Source organism: Lissotriton vulgaris, chromosome 10 (genome assembly GCF_964263255.1).
Source record: "Lissotriton vulgaris chromosome 10, aLisVul1.2, whole genome shotgun sequence".
Taxonomy (NCBI): domain Eukaryota; kingdom Metazoa; phylum Chordata; class Amphibia; order Caudata; family Salamandridae; genus Lissotriton; species Lissotriton vulgaris.
Window position 1 is genome coordinate 180,793,090 of NC_141698.1, and position 19,699 is coordinate 180,812,788.

Sequence of the window (19,699 nt, forward strand, 5' to 3'; positions counted from 1 at the left end):
CTTTTTTCCTTTCCTTTTCTTATTGTGCACATGATTGTGGATGTTATTTTGGTTTTGCCTGGGCTTGGTCATGGTGTGTTCCTCGCTGCGTTTCCGTAGATCCCTGTGACGCAGCCCTCAGTCATGGATGATATAGAAGAGTGGCTCGGCACAGACTTGGTGAGATTTTCATATTTAATCACCTTCAGTATGGGGGGACAAAGGGTTCTAGTGCTTCTTTGCTGAAACCTTTTATTCCTACAAATGTTAAATATAGTAAAATTCTAGAATGAATGCTCTAGATAGATTTAAGCTGTTTTTCCTAGGTGAGAGTTACAGTAGTTAAAGCTCCTTTGGGTGACTTGCTTTGTTCCAGGTATCTGAAACAAGAGAGTAGTCCTGCTATCTTTGCTAATAATACATTGCTGCTTGTCAGATTGATTTTACAGTCGGTATGCTGTTGCCTCCCCAAAGAGTAGGAAAATGTTCTTTTGTATCACATCTGTACGATTAAAAATCCCAGTTGTTTAGGTGTGGAACAGTTTTGTTACTTTTGTTCCTTAAACCTAATGATGAAACTGTATTATATTTCGTTACCAGACTGTATCCTTTTTTAATGTACTTCACAGAACAGAAAAGGTGATGCATTAACAATCTAGTGTGAGCTTCTTCTTCAGTTTTTAAATCTTTAAAAATATGAAGCCTACCAACCCCATAATTCTGGGTCTGGAGCCATTCCACTCACTTGTGGGCAAATAATGGTTACATTTTAGGTTGTAAGCCTTATGTATTATGCCCTGCCTGGAGGTGGTCCTCCTATCTTGCCACAGCTTTTCAGACTTAGTCACCCACCCAAAACAACTCTCCATACATCTTGTGAGATAGAACAATTGTGGATACAGAGGTGTACAGTGCTCCTCTCCTTGCGTTAAAGGTAACTGTACAACTTAGTATATCCCATAAGACATACCTATTCTTCAAGGAAAATTGATTACAAAAATGCTGATACCTTGTTTCAGTTGACCTACTCCCTAACCACCTTTCCCTGGAGGCTCTTTGCATATACCTTTGATGCTACTTCTATGTCCTAAATCTACAGTTACAGGAATAAATAAACGATGGGATCAGAAAATGTGTTAAGCCCCAGCAATTTAAAAGTGCAGATTCTAGAAAGTTGTTTGATATAATTGAGAATGTCATTTAGCAACCCTAGTTTCTGTCCATTAACTATAAAATGCCCAACTACATGTTTTATATGTAGTCTTAAATAAAATAACTACCTGAGGCTAATAAAATGAGTATATTAAAGTTCATTGACCTTCAGCTGTCCCTTGTAAAAACCTAATGTGGACAGAGTCATTTGTTGCCTTAAGTCAGGATTATGCTATGGGCTGGTGATGCTTGCAGTGCTGTCATTAGATACGTAATTCATTGTTCGTTTGTGCTGTGGTGGCCTGGTTAAATCAGCTAGATGATACTTTGGGCCATCGCTCATTCTAAGTCTGTCAAACACTTTACTGTTCAGTCACCATAAATCCTAATACAGGTGTTAACCAAAGTTGAAGTCCTAGAAGATTGACCAGCGCATTTCCAATTATTCCTCTGACTCCTCTATTTTGATGTATGTACCAACCTAGTGACTGACGTACAAGTAGACTGAGACAAAATATCTCCCTACAGTCTGCTCATAAAAAAATAAAATAGAGGGAGCACTTGCTCTGTACCAGTTCCTTCGCTAAACCTTGACTACTCAACTTTGTTAATTCATTAGTCATGTGCCTAAAAGCAATTTGGAATGCGCTAGTATTGGTGACTCTTAAATAGTACTTGAAAATGATGGTGCCCACAAAGAATAATGCCCAGTAATCCCCAATTGCACCTGGACCCTGAGGATAGCTCTAAGCCCTAAGACCACAAAGTGTTTTATCATTGATTCTAAGCCTAAAGGATATACCACTGCCACCTAATCATCTGATAACACCTCCTGTGGTCCCCCTGCAGGTGAACCAAATGCTAAACTTTCGCTTCAAGGTGAGCAGATGTGATCTGGTAGTTGTCATTTTTGTGACACGTTATTTTTCAAACGATTATTCAGCGGTAAGGAATTGATTGCTTGGGTTGCAATCATTATTACACATTCGCTTGACATAAGTAATATTATTAAGATATTTGTCCACGAGCAACCTTTTTGATGGTTTAGAATAACTGCAATTTAACATGTTATGACCTGTCCTGTCATCCAAACAATAGGACTTATTTTACAGTTACTTTGTCACAGCGATAATGCATCAGCTAGCACATTTCGGTTTATGCGCATTGGTTCCATATAGGACATGATCATACATTACTATTGAGAAAAGAAGGTCTTCTTTTACTTGCTCATCTGCATGTTGAAGTGATGGTGACATTTAAGGCTTCTGACCGTCAATCTGATGTTTTTCCCATGTGGACTAGAGTAAACGAAACCTCCATTGTTCTCTGGAGAGTACGTTTTATATTGTAATCCTTTTAAATAGAAGCACTTGTGTTAAGGGGAGCAAAAGAAGCCATAAACACTGACTTGAAATGGTCTACTCATATAAATAAGTTAAGAAGAAAGACTTCATGTTTGTTGGATGTTGATTGTTTGTAAAAGCTTATTTTCCAAAGCAACATTCATCCACTGATATTGTGTTGGAGCAATTGAGAGCAATATATCAGTGAACTTTCTGAATCCAACAGGGCTAGCACATTTCTGCTCTTTCACTCACTGACCTCATTTTCTGGAACAGTGCTCAGCTTCAGACAGCCAAGATGCCTGGCGGGAACTAGTGTTGATTAATTTCTTAGGGAATTTGATGGGGTTATATTTTAGCTGTGACAATTGATTTATTTTGTAGCTTAGTTTTAGGTCAAACGTACACAATTCTGTAGCATTCAAATAATTGTGTTGTAAACCCTCGGATTAAAGGTGCATTGTAATTTGGGCATTGTCTTTTTAACTTGTGCAATCAGATGAATCCACCAGTAAATGGTACTTAGAATATCACTCCCTCTGGTATTGTATACATTGCACAGCAGAATGAGTCTGCCTTTAGCTTCTTAAACTGGGCTCTGAAATATAAAGCATACGTTCAGAAAAGATATGCAATTGGAAAAACTCCTTAAAGAACATCAAATAGCACTGTGAGTTGGTCTAGAACAGGAATTCTCCCCATTGAGCTTCCACCAATCCCAAATTTAACATATGATCCTTTTTGAACAAATTCTGATTATGATAACTGTTCCAAATTATAGATTCTATTTTTGATTGCTGGCAGATTCGTCTCCAGTGCCTCAGTTTTTACCTTTTTTCCAACTATGCTGTTAAGACTCCTTCAGTAAACCTATATTTGAATATTTGCTGTTAGCAGCCGTGGTATTTAGATAATCATTGTACATATTCGGCTTCCAATCTGTAGGAATAAATGGAGATTACCAAGTTCAGTCAGTCAGTCAGTCAAAGATCTTTTATTCGATAAATCAATATCAAAAAAAGGCACGGTACAAAAAGAAACATACATTCATAAAAAAAAGAAACATACATTATACAATATTAAAAACGTACAATTTTAGAATTAAAAACCACATATCATGATTTAATTAAAAACAAAAATTCAAGATGTTTTAAAAATCATCACTATTAACTTTGTCATAAAAAGGTTAAAAAACATCGTGCCGCCATCCCCGTAATCCTGATATATAACAGAAATGATATTTGACCAGTAAAGTGCAAGGTGCAATACATCATAACAATGTGTCCAATCTCTCTTTCACCATAAGTCCTTTCTTGGTGCGCACTGCACATACCAGATAGTTGGCTACATGAAAGACAGTGCTGGGGTCGTTTAGCAGCTGCAAGTAAAGAAGTGCAGGTCTAACTTGCAGAAACCCTGCCTTTTTTAAGATTGGCACAAGATACTTCCTCCTTTCAAGTTATTTCTGGTTTGAGTCTGTCTCAAAAATGAGCTAATGTTTTTAAAAAATAGCGCCTCTAACTTTATCTAAAAAAAAGTGCATTGAATCTTCAACTCAAAAGTCCTGCCAGGTGCTCAATACCCCTGAGTTTCATTGGTCGTCCAAAGAAAAAGTTACCCTAATGCTAAAATAAAAAAAAACAGGAGCATATTTAGGGTTTTTTTCTGACTGATTAAAATGATACCGAATTAGGGTTTGCTTAGGGATTGGAGTGAAGATGGTATTTTATTATTTTAGTCTCCTGTCAGATTATTGACTAAATGTGGGAACACTGGTCATTTATCTTGAACAGTGGACATTTATGTTGCATGAACCCATATGTTGCAGTTCAAGTTTCTCTTATGCTGCAAGGATGTGATTGCAAAGTATCAATGGGTGCTTATTAACCGGTGATAAAAATATGCTTTGCATGACTGTGACAGTTAGTGCTGTGCGTATAAGACTAACTGTTGCAACACTAAGGCTGGGTGACATGCAGCAGCAGACAGTTAGTTCTGCAAATGCTAGTGAACTCTTATAAAGCAGCTTCACATATGTTTTTCCTACTTTTTCTGTTCTCTTCTGCACTATTTGCAAAGACTGGCCCATTTATTATTTTTTCTACAATCATTGAGAGATCTTCAAGATCATCTTGTTCGTATACCACGCCAGCTGTGATTTAACAGGGATGTTTACTTTACAACGGTGTTCATATTTTTGTGCCACCATTTAGAGCAAAGTAAACAATGAAGGTGAACAATCGCAGAAGTGATAACTACTTTGGATTATATTATAGCTTTTCTGCAGCAGCCTCCTTCCTTTCCGGGAAACTGCTGATGAAATGGTTTACGGTTGAACGCTTTGTGTTTTTTATTTAAATAGTTTATAAAATGTAGAAACGAGAGCAGATTTATAAAGTCGAGACAAAAAAGGGGAATGGAAAATGTGTGAATTGGCCAACTGCAAAGTAATTCCACGTTTTTGGCACTGTAATGTTTGTGGTATTTGTAATGCAAGACAGAGCATTGCAGATTTCTTGTGTGGTTATGAAATGAGCTGTTGCAAAATCCTTATCTAAGAACTCCTGCAGTGCATGCTTACTGATAAAACACTCTGTATTTTTTAATAACAGAAAGGGGATGAACTGGAAGAAGGTGTGACAAGTGAAGGTAAGGGTGAACCTCTTGACTGTTCTGTTACTCCACTCTCCATCCTGAAGCACATACCGATGTATAACGCAAAGGTGGGCCATGATTTAGGGCTTGGACAGTAGAAACAAAATATCAGATTCATTCTGAATCCATCACTAGAAATGCTGATCTGTCGCTGTACAGTTGTTATTGTAACAAAACATTGTATTCAAAGTTTTTGAGATGCTGAGCAGTAAATGTATTTACAAAAGTGTATAGGCAAAAATGTACCTTTGGTTATATCACTGCACGGTGTATTGTGGCAGAATTCATAAGAAAAGAGAAGAGTAAAAGACATACTGAAATATAATATTTATATTTTATAATTGTTTAACCTAAAACAACAGAGACTATCATTAACAAAGCAAAACAAATTCCAATGGTCTGCCGTTGGTAAAGAGAGAGATGCTTAAGGTGGGGATTCGAGTCACGCTGAAAATCAGACTTTTATTTCACATTTGCTCCTTCCATTGCGGTTACCAATAACATGGGCATCAGTAATGCTGGTGGGGCATTCTCTCCATTATGAGTTTTGAAGACATAACGTTTCGGGAATCCTTTGGTTTGTGACATGTGTAACTGTTAATACACATGCAGTGCATACTCCTGCCATCTAGTGTTGGGCTCAGACGTGTACAACTTGTTTTTGTTCGCAGAAGTCCTATAATGACTCCTCCCTCAGCTGGTAATGCGCATGGGCATAAACTCCATAGTTGGATTGTTTGGTTGCTCTGTCAGGGTCGGACGTGCTTCGCCAGAGCTCTGAATGAGTGCAGTATGTCGGTCGTTGTCGGGGTCTCTCTAGTTCTCCACTCCTGATAGCCTTCAACAATCCTTCGTGCACCTACGTTTTTTCCTTCGGATTTGCATCGACCGTGTTGTTGATGCCTGCATAGAGCCTCAACTATTTTGGGACTTTTTCATAAAGTCTCATGCTCGAGAAGGGTAAAACCGCGTTAGTGTCCACACCGCTATTCGAAGTACTCATGAACAGACCGGCACACAGACTGCAACCTTTGTCTATCCTGGGCCACAGCAAGGTTTCCTAATCTTCCTGCCTCGCGTTCAGGTTGAAAAAGACCACCCTGAATTGATAGGACCATCTATTCGCTCTGCGTCTCATGAAACAACATCAGGACTATTATCCTCCTGACATCTTGTGGGTGGCGTTTGAAGGGGAGGAATCGAAAGCAGACGTCATCGCCAAACAGGCCGTGACCTTCAGCCTGAAACCCGAATGTCCGTTGGACTCAGAGAACCTAGATCCACATCCAATCATGGCTTAACATCAGAAGATGACTGTAGAGTACCACACGTTCAACGCTCTTCAGGAGACCGGGCCTCAAGCCTGCATTCAGGAACACAACCTTCTGGGCCGCCCCTGCCTCCCAGTCATGGCGGGTAATGACCTATGGCTTCGAAGCACCGAGCCAGCCACATAAGACCCATCCAGCTTCGACGCAAACCGTTCCATCAGTGCCCTCTGGTGGCTCGACATTGGCTCTGAAGCACTACTCAGAGCCAAACCACAGATTAACATTGGTGCAAACACATTTACCCATTAAAACCAACAGTGCAGGACATTAATTGCTACCTTTTGCATTTGTAGGACTCTGTCTTTGTTTACACATCCATTCGATTTTATTTAGCTACAGAAGTAACATACATGCAGAGCAGCAAGCACTCCTCTCTGTTTAGATTCCCTGTTATTAAAGCTTTCATGGAAAGCTTCAAGAGAGTTATCGCTCCCAGGATACCCCAGAACCTCAATGTAGTCCTCTTTAGATTCATAGAGTACCTCATTGAGCCCCTTCATTTTTGCCCTTACCGTTTTTTGCCTAGAAGGTGTTTTTTTTAGTTTTTAGTTGCAAGGATTCCCTTAGATGTGTTTGCAAGATGCAAGCGGTCACGTTAGAGGAGCCTTTTTTAAGGTACATGCTGACAAAGTAGACCCTATCCAAAGTTCTACCTAAGGTGATCTCTTCCTTCCATCTTAATCATACAAATACACTACCAGTGTTCTTCCCACATCCAAACTCAGTAGCAGAAAAAGTCCTTCACACATTAGATGGAAAGAGAGCCCTTGTACTACATTGATAGAACAAAACCATTTTGTAAAACACAATAGTTATTTGTAGCCTATTCAGAACGACAAAAGGGCAGTGCCATTTCAAAAGCAGGGATAGCTCGCTGGATAGTCAAATGTATTCAAACCTGCTATGCCAAAGCCAAAAGGCAACTCCTGACTCCGCCAAGGCTGCATTCTACATGCATTCTACATGCAAAAAAGCATCCTCAATGGCTTTCCTACACAACATTCCAATAGTTGATCTCTGTAAAGCGGCTACCTGGTCCACACTACTCACATTCACCAAACACTACTGGGAGGAAATCCTAGCGAGACAGCACACACAGGTGGCCCAGGCTGTCCTCTGAAAACTATTTCAATCTTCTGCAACAACCTGTGGCTAAGCACTGTCTTATGGAGGAACTGCTTTGTGTTCTATACGCAGCATGTGTATTTATAGCTACACAAGCCACAAACAGTAAATGTTACGTACCCTGTAGGCATCTGTTTGTGACATGTAGTACTGTAAATTCAAATATGCCATCCTCCTCCCCGTAAGTCTATGGTTGAGGGAGATGTGTTCTTTCTCTTTAACTTTTCTTACTTGTTGCATGGAAATCTTTACACAGTCTTATGCCCTATCTCCATCCTCACATGCCGCGTGGGAAAACAATCTAACTATGCACATTACTATCTAAAGGAGGAGTCCCAATACCTGGTGGCTCCAAAGACTTCTTCGAACAAAAACAAGTTGTACATATCCAAGCCTATTACTAAAAGGCAGGAGTATGTACAGCACTACATGCCACATACAGATGCTTACTGAGTGAGTAGCATTTTCCTTCCTTCCAGACCCTTGCATGATTTCCTCGGATTTCGGCTGCTTACCCATGTTAATGCTAAGTCATATGTATGTTTTGGAATGCGAGGCTTCTCCTCATCTGTGCAGTTATACAAATTCATCATCAACTTATCATCTCCCTTTATATGGAGATATCTGTGATGTAACTCAATACTTCATATAAGCTTGGCTAGGGCACATAATTGCCTTTTAATATCGGAATGTGATAATTGTACAAGACTGCTAACGAAGAACTTAACAGAAAGAACTGTTTAGAATTTATTGACTTCTTTAGATCCATTACTTTTCTTAACCTGAATTTACCATTGATTGACATAGTTGCTGAAGTTAACCTTCTCGATTTCAGAACACTCAAATGTAATGGTACCTTTTCTTTTGGTTTATCTGCTTGTGATCTTGAGCAAGGTTTATTTCAGTCATATGAATACTGTATAAATTCAAGTGGCTCTGAGAATGTTATCTTTTTTTTGGGGTGGGTTTTATTGGAAGAAAATAAGTCACTTACCTGTAACTGCAGTTCTCCAATATTTGGTATCTTCATAGATTCCCATGCTTGAATCATTCCCTGTTGTCCAAGTGGGAGTCCCACAGTACCGTAATAAATCTGCATGTATCACTATCATAGGCTATAATGGAAAGAAAAATTCAGTTAATAGCCTATCTAGGTCCTTTTTAGGTCGAGCCTGTAGCAGCGCGCATGCGCTGGTCTGGCGAAGACTTCATGTAGGGGTTTTCAAAACTAATCTAAGAATCGCACACGCTTGTGCTTTTTGTTTTGGCCCACGCTATTGGCCTTTGCGTGCGTCTTTTTAACAAAGACAGCAGGCAATTGGCCGAAGGCTGGCACATTGCTCCGCCCAAGGCTTATTCGTGTCGGTTACCCGCATGGCCACCATGTGGTTTCAGTTATCGTACCCAGACACGGGCGCGATAATTGAAACCAGATGTCTCACTGTGGCGCGCGCGCACCACTCGCGTGCTAGTAAACATTTTTCTAGACGTGCAGATGCACACATATGTTTTTTTCTGCTGGCTCGCAGACATTAGAGGCCGTGGGCTCATATTGATCTGCCATAACTTATGTGTTTCGTTATTGATTTTGTCTGTATTGATCACCCTGGTACTTTCTTCTGTCCGCGCCTCAGATCTCTTCAGAGCCCAGCTTATTAAAAACCCAGCACCCGCCACACCTCCCCTCGCCCGGTCCCATGCCTACCTCCGCCCCTTTGCTGCTTCAGATCTTCGACTGAGCTGAGGAGTCCAGGGATGGCAACAGAAGAGATGAACCCTCCGCGGTAGCGCGCTCGCGCGGGTGCCCTGTGCTTTAAGCTTTTATTAAGGCCCCATTTATGCGTGCAGCTCTCACCTGCAGGCCCCTGCAGTGAGGCCGCATTCATTAACATTGTTCAGATTACAGAGTTGCGGCCTCGGGTCTTTGTACTCATGCTTCGTGCTGCGTGGCGGGGGTAGAACTCGGGAGGCCGCACCTGCTCGGCCTGTGTTGGGGAGCACGTTGTGCCTCCCCAAATTGCAGTTGTTTTTAGGGTTTTGTCACGGACGTCTGCGTCACTGAGGAGGGCAGTGCCTTCAGTGGTGCAGTGTGCTATCCGCCCACACGAGGCGCCTAGGCATCTCGTCAAGGGGGATGAGACGCTATATAAATGTAAATTTGCAACTTACTGTTTATTTTACTTCACTAGAGTAAAAAGGATACATTAAGTCTCATTTCAAACCTACTCTCATGTATTTGTATTGATAGCTTGATGCAAGAGTAAAGGTGTCTCTAAGCTATGATTGGGACAGGAGAGATTGAATTCAAGCGGGCATCCTTGTGAAAATAATGAACTTTCGCAAAACGTTTGTACGCCACACGATGGATCAACTAGAAGGCGTTCTCCATTCATCATCCTTTGGTGACTCGAGAACATAAGCAGGGGTCATGGGTCAGATATAAGCAGGGGTCATGGGTCAGGTCTGGTCCTCTATGTTTTCAATTTTTCGGATGCTTCGTAGACTATTTGTGCGTGGAAGTGTTTCGTACTTATTTACTAGGCCGTCCGCTACATTCACACGACCCGGGAGAAGTGAAATGCCTTATGCGTTTAGACAAATAATGCCACTGTAAAGTCTCTTGTGATAAAACCAAACTAATAGGGAATTGATGTTTTTATGGAAGGTGCGATGGATGGAACAACTGTCATCGAGGGCCATGCTGGCTTAGCTGCCAGGAAAAACAGACACATGGATTTCTGAAGTAAATGTAGTATGAATGCAGTTCCACATAAATTATAACTATATCTGTAATTGATATTTAAACTCCTCCTTAGCGCTCCATATAGAAATAACAATAGCTTGCGCTTTTATAGCACGCCATATACCACCTCCGCTGTTTCTTAGCTCTGTAAATAACAGGTGTTGTTGACTATATTTAACCGTACATAATTTTCACTACTTTTTTAGGAGGAAGGGATGGGCGGACATAGCTAGGATTCGAACTAATGACATGCAGCTCTCCGAAGATGTCAGCACTGAGAGTTTACCTCACCGGACAATGTTTCTAACTTATGTTATGTTATGTTATGTTATGTTATATTTGTCTTGTATAGCGCACGGCTACTCAAAGAGTGTCCCGGCGCTTTATTGCAGACCTGTACCAAAAAAAACATAACAAATAAAATTGCAGGAAGTAAAAGACCATAAGCGGAAAGTCAAGACTCATCTCTAAAGAGTAAAAAGCCAGGTTTTCAGGCCCTTCCTGAAAGCCAACAGATTGGAGGTACTACGCAATGCCACTGGCAAAGTATTCCAAAGCTGTGGTGCCAGCAACCTGAAGGACCTGCCCCCTGTACGTGCCCTTTTCACACGGGGGACCACGGCGAGAAACAGAGACTCAGATCTCAAGGAACAGGCAGGGCGATAGAAAGCTAGCCTCTTTTGGAGATACTTTGCTCCAGAGGCGTGAAGAGCCTTATGGGCCAAGGTCAAGGCCTTAAAAACTATCCGCTTCCGGATGGGCAGCCAATGAAGTGACTGCAGGAGGCCCGAAGTTCTAGCTCGGCCGGGTAATCCAAAAATGGCCCGTGCTGCCGAATTCTGGACCACCTGCAGCCGTTGCAAAAGATACTCCGGCAGGCCGAGATAAAGGACGTTCGAAAAGTCCATTCTTGAGCCAATTATGGCCCGAACCGTGATCTTCCTATGATCCTCCGGGAGCAGAGGAAGAAACTTGCGGAGCATCCTGAGGAGGCCAAAGCAAGTACCAGTGAGGCTCAGGATCTGAGATCTCAATGTCAGGCCATTATCGATCTTGATTCCCAGATTCTTGGCTAGCTGGGAGGAGCCTGCTGGAGGGAACATATTGGCAGGCCACCATTCCTGCCAATCTGGGTCCGATCTGCAGCCGAAGAAGAGTACCTCCGATTTATCCGAGTTGCACTTGAGGCTGTTCAGCTGGAACCAGTTAAAAACAGCCCCAAGGCACCCGCGGATACTCTCTCCGTCAAAATCTGCTCCTTTCCCGCACGTAAAGAGGAGCTGGGTATCATCGGCATAGGAAACGATCTGGGCCCCGAAAGACTCTGCCAGTGCTGCCAGGGGGGTCATAAAGATGTTAAAAAGAGTCGGGCTCAACACTGAGCCCTGCGGGACTCCGACTCCCAATGACGGCATCTCGGCAGAGCAGGAAGAGGCCCAGACCGTTTGTCGACGGCCAGCCAAAAAAGATCTAAACCAGCTGAACACCGTACCCCCTCATACCGATCTCATAAAGTCTGGCGAGGAGACCCTCATGGGGGAAGGTGTCGAAGGCCGCCGACAGATCGAGCATCACAAGCATCGCTTTGCCTCCTGAATCCAGTACCTCCTTAATTGCCTCCGAAACTTCCAAGAGCGCCGTTTCGGTGCTCAGGTTGGTACGGAAGCCGGATTGGGTGGAATGCAGCAGATCATGGGCTTCCAAATAATTGGCACAATATGCGCGTGCTTCTCCAAGATCTTAGCAAAATCGGGCAGGAGAGAAATGGGCCTGTAGTTGGCCAGAACCTCCGAATACAAGCCAGGCTTCTTGAGAAAAGAGATGATCATCGCTTGCTTCCAGGCCTGCGGGACCACCCCCCCACTCAAGGAGCGGTGGTTCAAAAATGGGGTTCGCAATGGGATTTATGACTTCTGCCACCTTAGCCAAAAATGTGGCAGGGCACGCGTCGAGAGGCGATCCAGATTTAAGGTTGGCTATAAGTTCCAGGGACGAGGAAACTGAGAGTGGCGGAAAGTCTGCCAGAATCGGATCTGCACATGCTGTTAAATCTGAGACACCCTCAGTGCAGGGAGATGATACAACCACCCTCAGGGGGAAAGAGTCCTGGATCGACTTAATCTTGGAGGTAAAAAAGTTAGCAAGGGCGTTAACCCACGCCTCAGAAGGGGGCAGCTGGGTCAAAAGAGTACGTGGGGCCGTAAATTCCCTCATGATAGCGAATATCTCTTTGCACGAATTAGAGGCAGTCTCAATCCTCCTCGCAAAATAGCCTCTTTTTTCAGAGAGGATGTCCCGATGGTAGGCTTTGACAGAGGTCCTGTAAGCAAGCTTTGCCGCGGAATCATACTGCGAGCGCCAAGCCCTCTCTGCCACCTTGCACTGCCGCCGCGAAGCCGCCAGTGCTTCGGTAAACCAAGGGGCGGAAACCCGTTTAGCTGTTTTGCGGGGGGGGGCATCACAGGGGCGAGATCGTCCAGCCTGTCCGTCAGCCACGCTTGCAACAATTCTAAATCCCTCTTGAGGTCTCCTGTCATAGGACAGGGGTGATCCAGGCATGCCTGTGCCAGCAATTCTGGCGTCACCCGATGGTAAGCCCTCGACCCTTGACATAACTGCCGAGGAGGAGCACTAGATGTTTTTTTTGCCTCTGACACATTGTATTTGACCAGCCTGTGGTCCGACCAGAGCACCTGCAGAGGCACCAGCATTTCTATAGAAGTAGTCGAAAAGACCTGATCCAGGGTATGGCCTTTTTCATGCGTCGGTCCAAAGAGTTACGGAGAAAGGCCTAAAGGAGCCGTAACATCAATCAGTTTGATCGTGTCTGGGTCCAGTCCATGGTCCATATGGATATTGAAATCACCAGCCAATATACAGTGCTTGGATCTCAGCATCAGTGCAGAGACTATCGACTGGAGCTCTTCAAAGAAGGAGCCTGTCGGTCCAGGGGGCCTATAGACTAGAAGTCCTTTAAAGGATTGATGAGGCGATAGTACTATAGAAAAGGCAAGAGATTCACATCCCATGATAGCATCCATAGGAATAGTGGTACAAGTGGCACGTTTGTTTACCACAAGTGCCACACCACCTCCCCACCCTTTCAATCTATCTTGCCTAAAGATATTGTAATCGGGGGGAATCGCTGTGGCGATATCGGGGTTAGAGAGCTCCCCTAACCACGTCTCAGTCAACATCAAGCAAAGAGGCTTTTCTGTTACCAAGAGATCATAGATATCCAAAGCATGTCTGCTCAGTGATCTAGTATTTAAGAGCAGACAGAGATGCTTCACGCTGTCTTCCTCCCTGTCTAATACGGTAGTCCGGATCTTATGTGGGAGCCAACCGCAGCCAGGACACCGTATCTTACCTTGTATCGACCCGGAAAAGCTTTGTGACAGGAGCCCCCCACCTTTTGTAGGGACCGGAGCTCCACCGCCGTATATCGGAGCATAATGACGACGAGAATGGAGAAGCCGCCTAAAACCAGCCCAACCTGTCGCACCGGTCGCGTCCTGGACGCTGACGGGCGCAGACGGGCTGGACTATGGCGTGACTCTGGCGTCACTGCGGCAGGAACGCTGCGCGTAAGATGGATCGCTTTATATGCAGGCAGCGTGTCCTAGCGACAGCTGGTCTGCTAGCAGAACCTGCGCCGCCAGGCGTCCAGGAAACTACCCCCAATATGGCGCCCAAAGTTAGAGGAGACCGGGGAATCCAGGGACCCGCCAAGAGCGGTGCAACAACAATTGCAGTGCGAGTGAGGGACGACACTGCTGGCTAAGAACAAGGTAAAACAAACATAAACGAAATAAAATAGAGAAAACGGGATCAATTAAAAACGCTGCCGCGTTAATCACTGCTATGCGCTGCAAAGCGATCTTTGAATACCAGGTAGCTGTAGATGTTGATAACGAGTGAGCCCGCCTAGAATGCCCTCCTTATATGCAGGCCAGCGTGTCGTTGCGACAGCTGGTCTGCTAGCAGAACTGGCGCCGCCAGGCGTCCAGGAAACTACCCCCAATATGGCGCCCAAAGTTAGAGGAGACCGGGGAATTTAGGGACCCGCCAAGCACGGTGCAACAACAATTACAGTGCGAGTGAGGGACGACACTGCTGGCTAAGAACAAGGTAAAACAAACATAAACGAAATAAAATAGAGAAAACGGGATCAATTAAAAACGCTGCCGCGTTAATCACTGCTATGCGCTGCACTTACTGTGATACGTGGTGACCAGTGCTCATTTGATTACATTGAAAACAAGCATTTGCAATGCAATAGGTCTCACATTTATGAGAGTTTAAATCATTGGCATTGCAAATAACAATGCCTTTTATTTAGTTTTTTGTTTTTAAACCATAAATAAAAGACATTGTTGTTTACAATGCCAATAGCTTACACTCATGTAAATGCCAGACCTATTGCATTGCAAATGCTTGTTAAACAAGATTTGAAAATGCAATAGGTCTCGCCTTTTATTAACTTAAAGCCATTTGCTTTGCTATACAATACCATTAGCAAAGCAAATGGCTTTAACTTAATCTATGCTTATCATCGTGCACATATGTAAACAGTGCATTAGCACCTGCTGCTGACATGAGTCTAGATATCCCCAGTGCACTGGCTCAGCCTTTAATCTTTCTTAAAACATTGCATTTGGCACTATTACAGTGGCTACTAAGAGCACCTTTTACTGAAGTGTCAATAAATGGAATTATTCCTATAGCACAGAGCCTTAAACGGGGCATGGGGTGGTGTACTTACAGAAACTTGCTGTCCATTATGGCGCAGTGATGAGGTGTGAGTGCTTGGGTAGGAAAAACATCCACAATTGTGGTGCATTTGGCCCCCTCACAGCCCTGGGACTTGGTGCCACAGCACCCACTGAACTATTCATAGCTACTCCCCCGCTATGACGCCCAGGATCCCCAGAGACCGTCAGCGGCAGAAACGAGGAGGAAGGACCTTTGAAGAGTCCAGGTCGAGGAATGCCCTGACTGCGAGTCCGAGGCGCTTCTCAAACTTCATCTGCCCAGAAAGATTGTAGGCAAAACTTCCTGTGCTGGGGACTGCAATGTAACACGTCAGCTTTGCCCCCCTCTTCTCTGGCTGAAACTTTGCACCCCACCATCTTCCATACTTTTCCTGATGCGCAATAACGCTCTGAAGTAGCTGCAAGGATACAGGTGGCTCTTCATAAAGCTCTGTAATTAATAGAAAGCGCTATGTAAAAAGAATGTTGCTGAAGGCTAAGCTAATGGCAGCGCATGCACTATGCAAATAGATGTAATTGTCCTCTGTGCAGTGAGAGGCAGGTAAGGCGTCCCATGCCTTTGCTGTTGTCTCTGAATTAACCCGACCCCACATTGTCCGAGCTGCGGGCTTTGGTGCGCATTGGAGCGGGGGAGGAAGGGGGTCTGGAGTTGGTCTGAGAACCTCCCGGCTCTGTCAGGGAACAAGGCCCCCGTTACATTCCTGACAATAGCAACATTGTTGGACACAAACAAAAACTGTGCCCAGAATGGCTGCCTGTTCGGAGCGCCTCTCGGGTGTGCACTCGATGCGGACCCGGGCTCTTTGCGCGCCCACAGAAAGGGGCCATGCGAGTACCCCTGCACAGCTCCTCTGTGGGAAGGGGGCCATGGAAATGGGAAATTAATAACAGAAGTTACAGGGGAGGGAGGGCAGGCAGGAAGTCAAGGTGTTAGCAGAGGATGGTCAGCCCCTTCCTCCACGGTGCCTGTGCCTGGGGCAGCTCGGAGTTTGCATTTTATGAACTTTCATAGGTAGGTGTTTAATGCGATAGATGTGCGCTGAGCCGTGAAGGGCAAATTGGGTCCCGGAGCGATGTGTCAAAGTGTTTGACACGTAATTTGGGAAATGTTTGAGGCGACTCATCCTGACCTGCCGGCAACTTCGCATCCCTCCCCTCTGGACCAACTACCTCATCACCTCGCTCGCAACCTACAACTGACTGGAAATATTTCACAAGAAAAATTGAATAAAGCTGTGCTTCTTCCAGAGGAAACACTGTGAAGAGACCCATACGTTTGTTACATTCGTCATCAGATTCAGGTTAAACATCAAGTGCGAGAGCAGCACCCGGTATGCATAAACAAAGAAGCAGCAGCGCGCACACCCTGCCTTGTATCAGTTAGTTACACGTTGCCTGCCTGACACTATCACAATTGTCTCTATCACAACTGACCCTCAACAAATGGCGCTCAGCAAGCGCCCCGAGGCGGAAACGGCCTTGATTCAATATATCGGATCTACAGAGAAATCCCCATATGTAGATGTGAAGAGGGGGCATTTTACATTGCTGCCATCAGGATTTACTTTGAGATGTAAAACTGTGCCTTGTTGTATTTCATATTAAGGATAATTACTTAAATTGCCTGTTTACGCATTTTAAAGTATACTTATTCTCACACTTCTAAGAAACTAATGTATTTTAATGCTTGAGCCTGACCCTTAATGAGCGAGGCTTGACGGAAGGGGCACACATCTAGTTAAAATTAATCATCATGTGCCCAAGTATAACCTATAAGATAACTGCTGAATATTGAATTGTAGAAATAAAAGTAAAATTCATGTGATTAAATAAAAATACCAACTGGATCCAACAAATACAATTGTCAAATTTCAAACATGCAACTGCAATCAAACTCAGTTCCCTGTTTGGCAGTCAATTAACTTGTATGTCCTACATAAGATCAGCAGAAACCATCTGGGACTTGCCAACTGGAATTTCCAGTAGTACCCCTTGTTCTAGGCCAGCGGAAGTCATGGGTCAGGGAGTGAAGTCCCCGCCATGGAAGATGCCAGTTTGTGCTCAGCTGGGAGGGGGCGCCTCACCCCGACACAACGAGCGAAACCCGCAGCGGGGTGGCAGATCCGGAGAGGCGAGGGTGTGAGCCTGGAAGCAGGTATCTTGAAACTAGGGGGCCTCAAGTGATCTCCAGTGAGGGGGTGGGGCGTCAGTCTGAGACCAAAAGAAGCATTATGCTGATAAGAGGGCTTTGATGGCCACCACTGTCAGAAATTAACTCGCCTTTATTCAGCAGAGAGGTTTTTTTGTCAGATTTATATAGCGTGAACTTGACCCGAAGGTACTGGAGCGCTTTACATGAGCATCGGTTACGTTACACAAGGACACATTTATATTTTTTGGTAGGCACAGGGAGATTAAGTGATTTGCTCAGAATCACAGGATGTTGAGGCGACCCCGAGGCTCGAACCTTGGTTTACCATCTCCAAAGTAGGCAATCTAGCCGTCAGACCACCACCTCTGTTCTTGCGCCCACTGCTTCTGCAGCAAGTTTCACTTCCTCTCTCATAAACACCCCTCTTAATAAAATACCCAATTTTTATCAAACACCCCTCTCTAAATAACCTAATTCGCACATCCCCACTCTGAGTGGTGCTGTTTTCTGCCCACAATTGTGTTTGTACGTGTGGAGCAGAGCTGTCACGTTACCTTATTACTGCGGTTTAACGAGGAGCCGCTGGCATGGAGGCGCTATCTCTGCCCTCATTTACCACTTTAGTTGAACTCATCAGAGTGAAAGACTTATATAGAGAGTCACAGACAGGCATGTGGTCTCTTTGTGGAATAACGAGATTGGGGTACCAGTCGGACCCTTTAAATGAGGGTCATGTATGGGGCAAGGCTACAGGATGAAGACAGTGACATCCCTCAAAACGAGAAGCCTTGGTCTGCCCCCCTCCCTCTGCGGCAGAGCCCCATGTAATAATGCTGTTTTTTATCTCCAGTCCAGAGGATGAGTATTTAAAGGGTACCCACCCCTGCCGCAAGGGGTGGGGGTCTTCAATAGGCAACAACCTGCTATGTACCTCACGCACCAAAAATAAAGTTCTAAAGAGCGTCATTTCGAAGGTGGCGCCGGCCCACTTTTTCTCTTGCAGTACTGTGGACAGGATGCTTTTTTTTGAGTAATGCAGAAGAAAACATCAGTGGAAATAATCGTAAAGTCCCCTCAACCCCACACAGAGGGGCATCTGCCCCTCGTACACAGATGTATAGGTCTGAGGGGTTTAGCACAAGCTCGACTTAAACGAACGGGTACGTGGTATCACCCGGAACCCAAAGGGTTGTCAGACCCACTAAACATAAACTCCACTCCAGGTAGCTGCAGTTATGAGGTAGTCCACAGAAGCCATTCGCCTCAGCGAGAGAGGCTCTTCTGAAACACTCACAGCATGCTTGTCCTACAAAGGACAAAACTTATGAGGTACTCTGAAGCAGCTCCCCCCATGGACAGTCCATTATGAGGTCTTCAACAGAAGCCCCAGCTCCCACTTTACAGGGCCAGCTCTCCCTCCCGGTGCCGGCCTGGAGCAGGGAAAGCCCTCGCCACCGTGGTGGAGGGATCCACATCGGCGAGAGTGGGGCTCGTCGTCCTCCTCCTCCTGCCTTAATCGGATTCACCAGCCGAGGCTTTGCTGAGAGTGTGTACAATGTGGGGTCCACAGGGCCACGTGAATGGCAGCGGAGCTAAACATAGGCTGAGCAGCTCCGCTCCAGACACTTAGGAAAAGAGAGATTCAACCTGGTGCCAGGGTGCGAGGGGGCTCCCCGGGCCGGCCCTGCTCTAGGGGAGGGGCGGCTCTGCCCTCGCCAACCTGGTGCCAGGACTCAGACCGAGGACAATACTTCCGGCTAACATGTCATGCACTCACCACGAGGAAGGAGGTGCATTTTGCCAACCTGATGATGCCAGCCTGTGCTGTTGATCACCGAAGGGCAGGGCGACAGACTAGCAGCAGATTACATGGGGACCACTACAGATAGAGATGACTGGATTCAGGAGAGAAGTAAACTATTTCTGTGATCCTGCCATACAAACTGTTCATTGCCTCTGAACTCTGTGTGCAGGCACGTCCAGGGTGCAGGCTCTGCCTCAGGCGCATGCGTCAGCTTGGTGATGCACAATAGTAGCGCGTGAGAGCAGGATGTCCTCCAAAGAGGCACAGCGGCCAAGGACTGGATGGGCACGCTGAGCACTAAGTTATTCTCCAGACCCCGCCAGGTCATGAATGGGTCACTAGTGCAGGAAGCAGGCCCTGCAGGCCGCACCCGCCCTCTTACGAGCCCTGTGGACTTGGCCGACAGGCAGCACTTTATTTCTGAGAACCAGCACTTTTTCTGGGAACCGATGCAAAGTCAGCCAGAAACACAGAGGAGGGAGAAGGTTCAGGACGGTACAACAACCTTTGACACACATTACATCCTCCAAGTCCTGAGGTTTCAGGACGGCGCGCTGGTGGTCCGAGGACTCCCGGTCTGATCCTGCGCACTTCCCTATTTAAATCTCTGCAGCGGCGGTCACCTCACAAGCTCCCTCCG

General features: G+C 45.1%; 1 protein-coding gene across 4 annotated transcripts in view; it reads left to right on the forward strand.

Annotated features, from left to right (window-relative positions):
• TOM1L2 (target of myb1 like 2 membrane trafficking protein) overlaps positions 1–19,699 on the forward strand; it is a 562,608-nt gene that overhangs the window by 516,827 nt on the left and 26,082 nt on the right. For 2 of the 4 annotated variants that reach the window (XM_086940832.1, XM_086940831.1), the window contains exons 13-14: positions 100–159; positions 5,087–5,123. In XM_086940832.1, the coding sequence (XP_086796958.1) occupies positions 100–159; positions 5,087–5,123 (97 nt within the window). The remainder of the gene's footprint in view (positions 1–99; positions 160–5,086; positions 5,124–19,699) is intronic. The other 2 variants (XM_086940834.1, XM_086940833.1) reach the window with 1 other exon arrangement.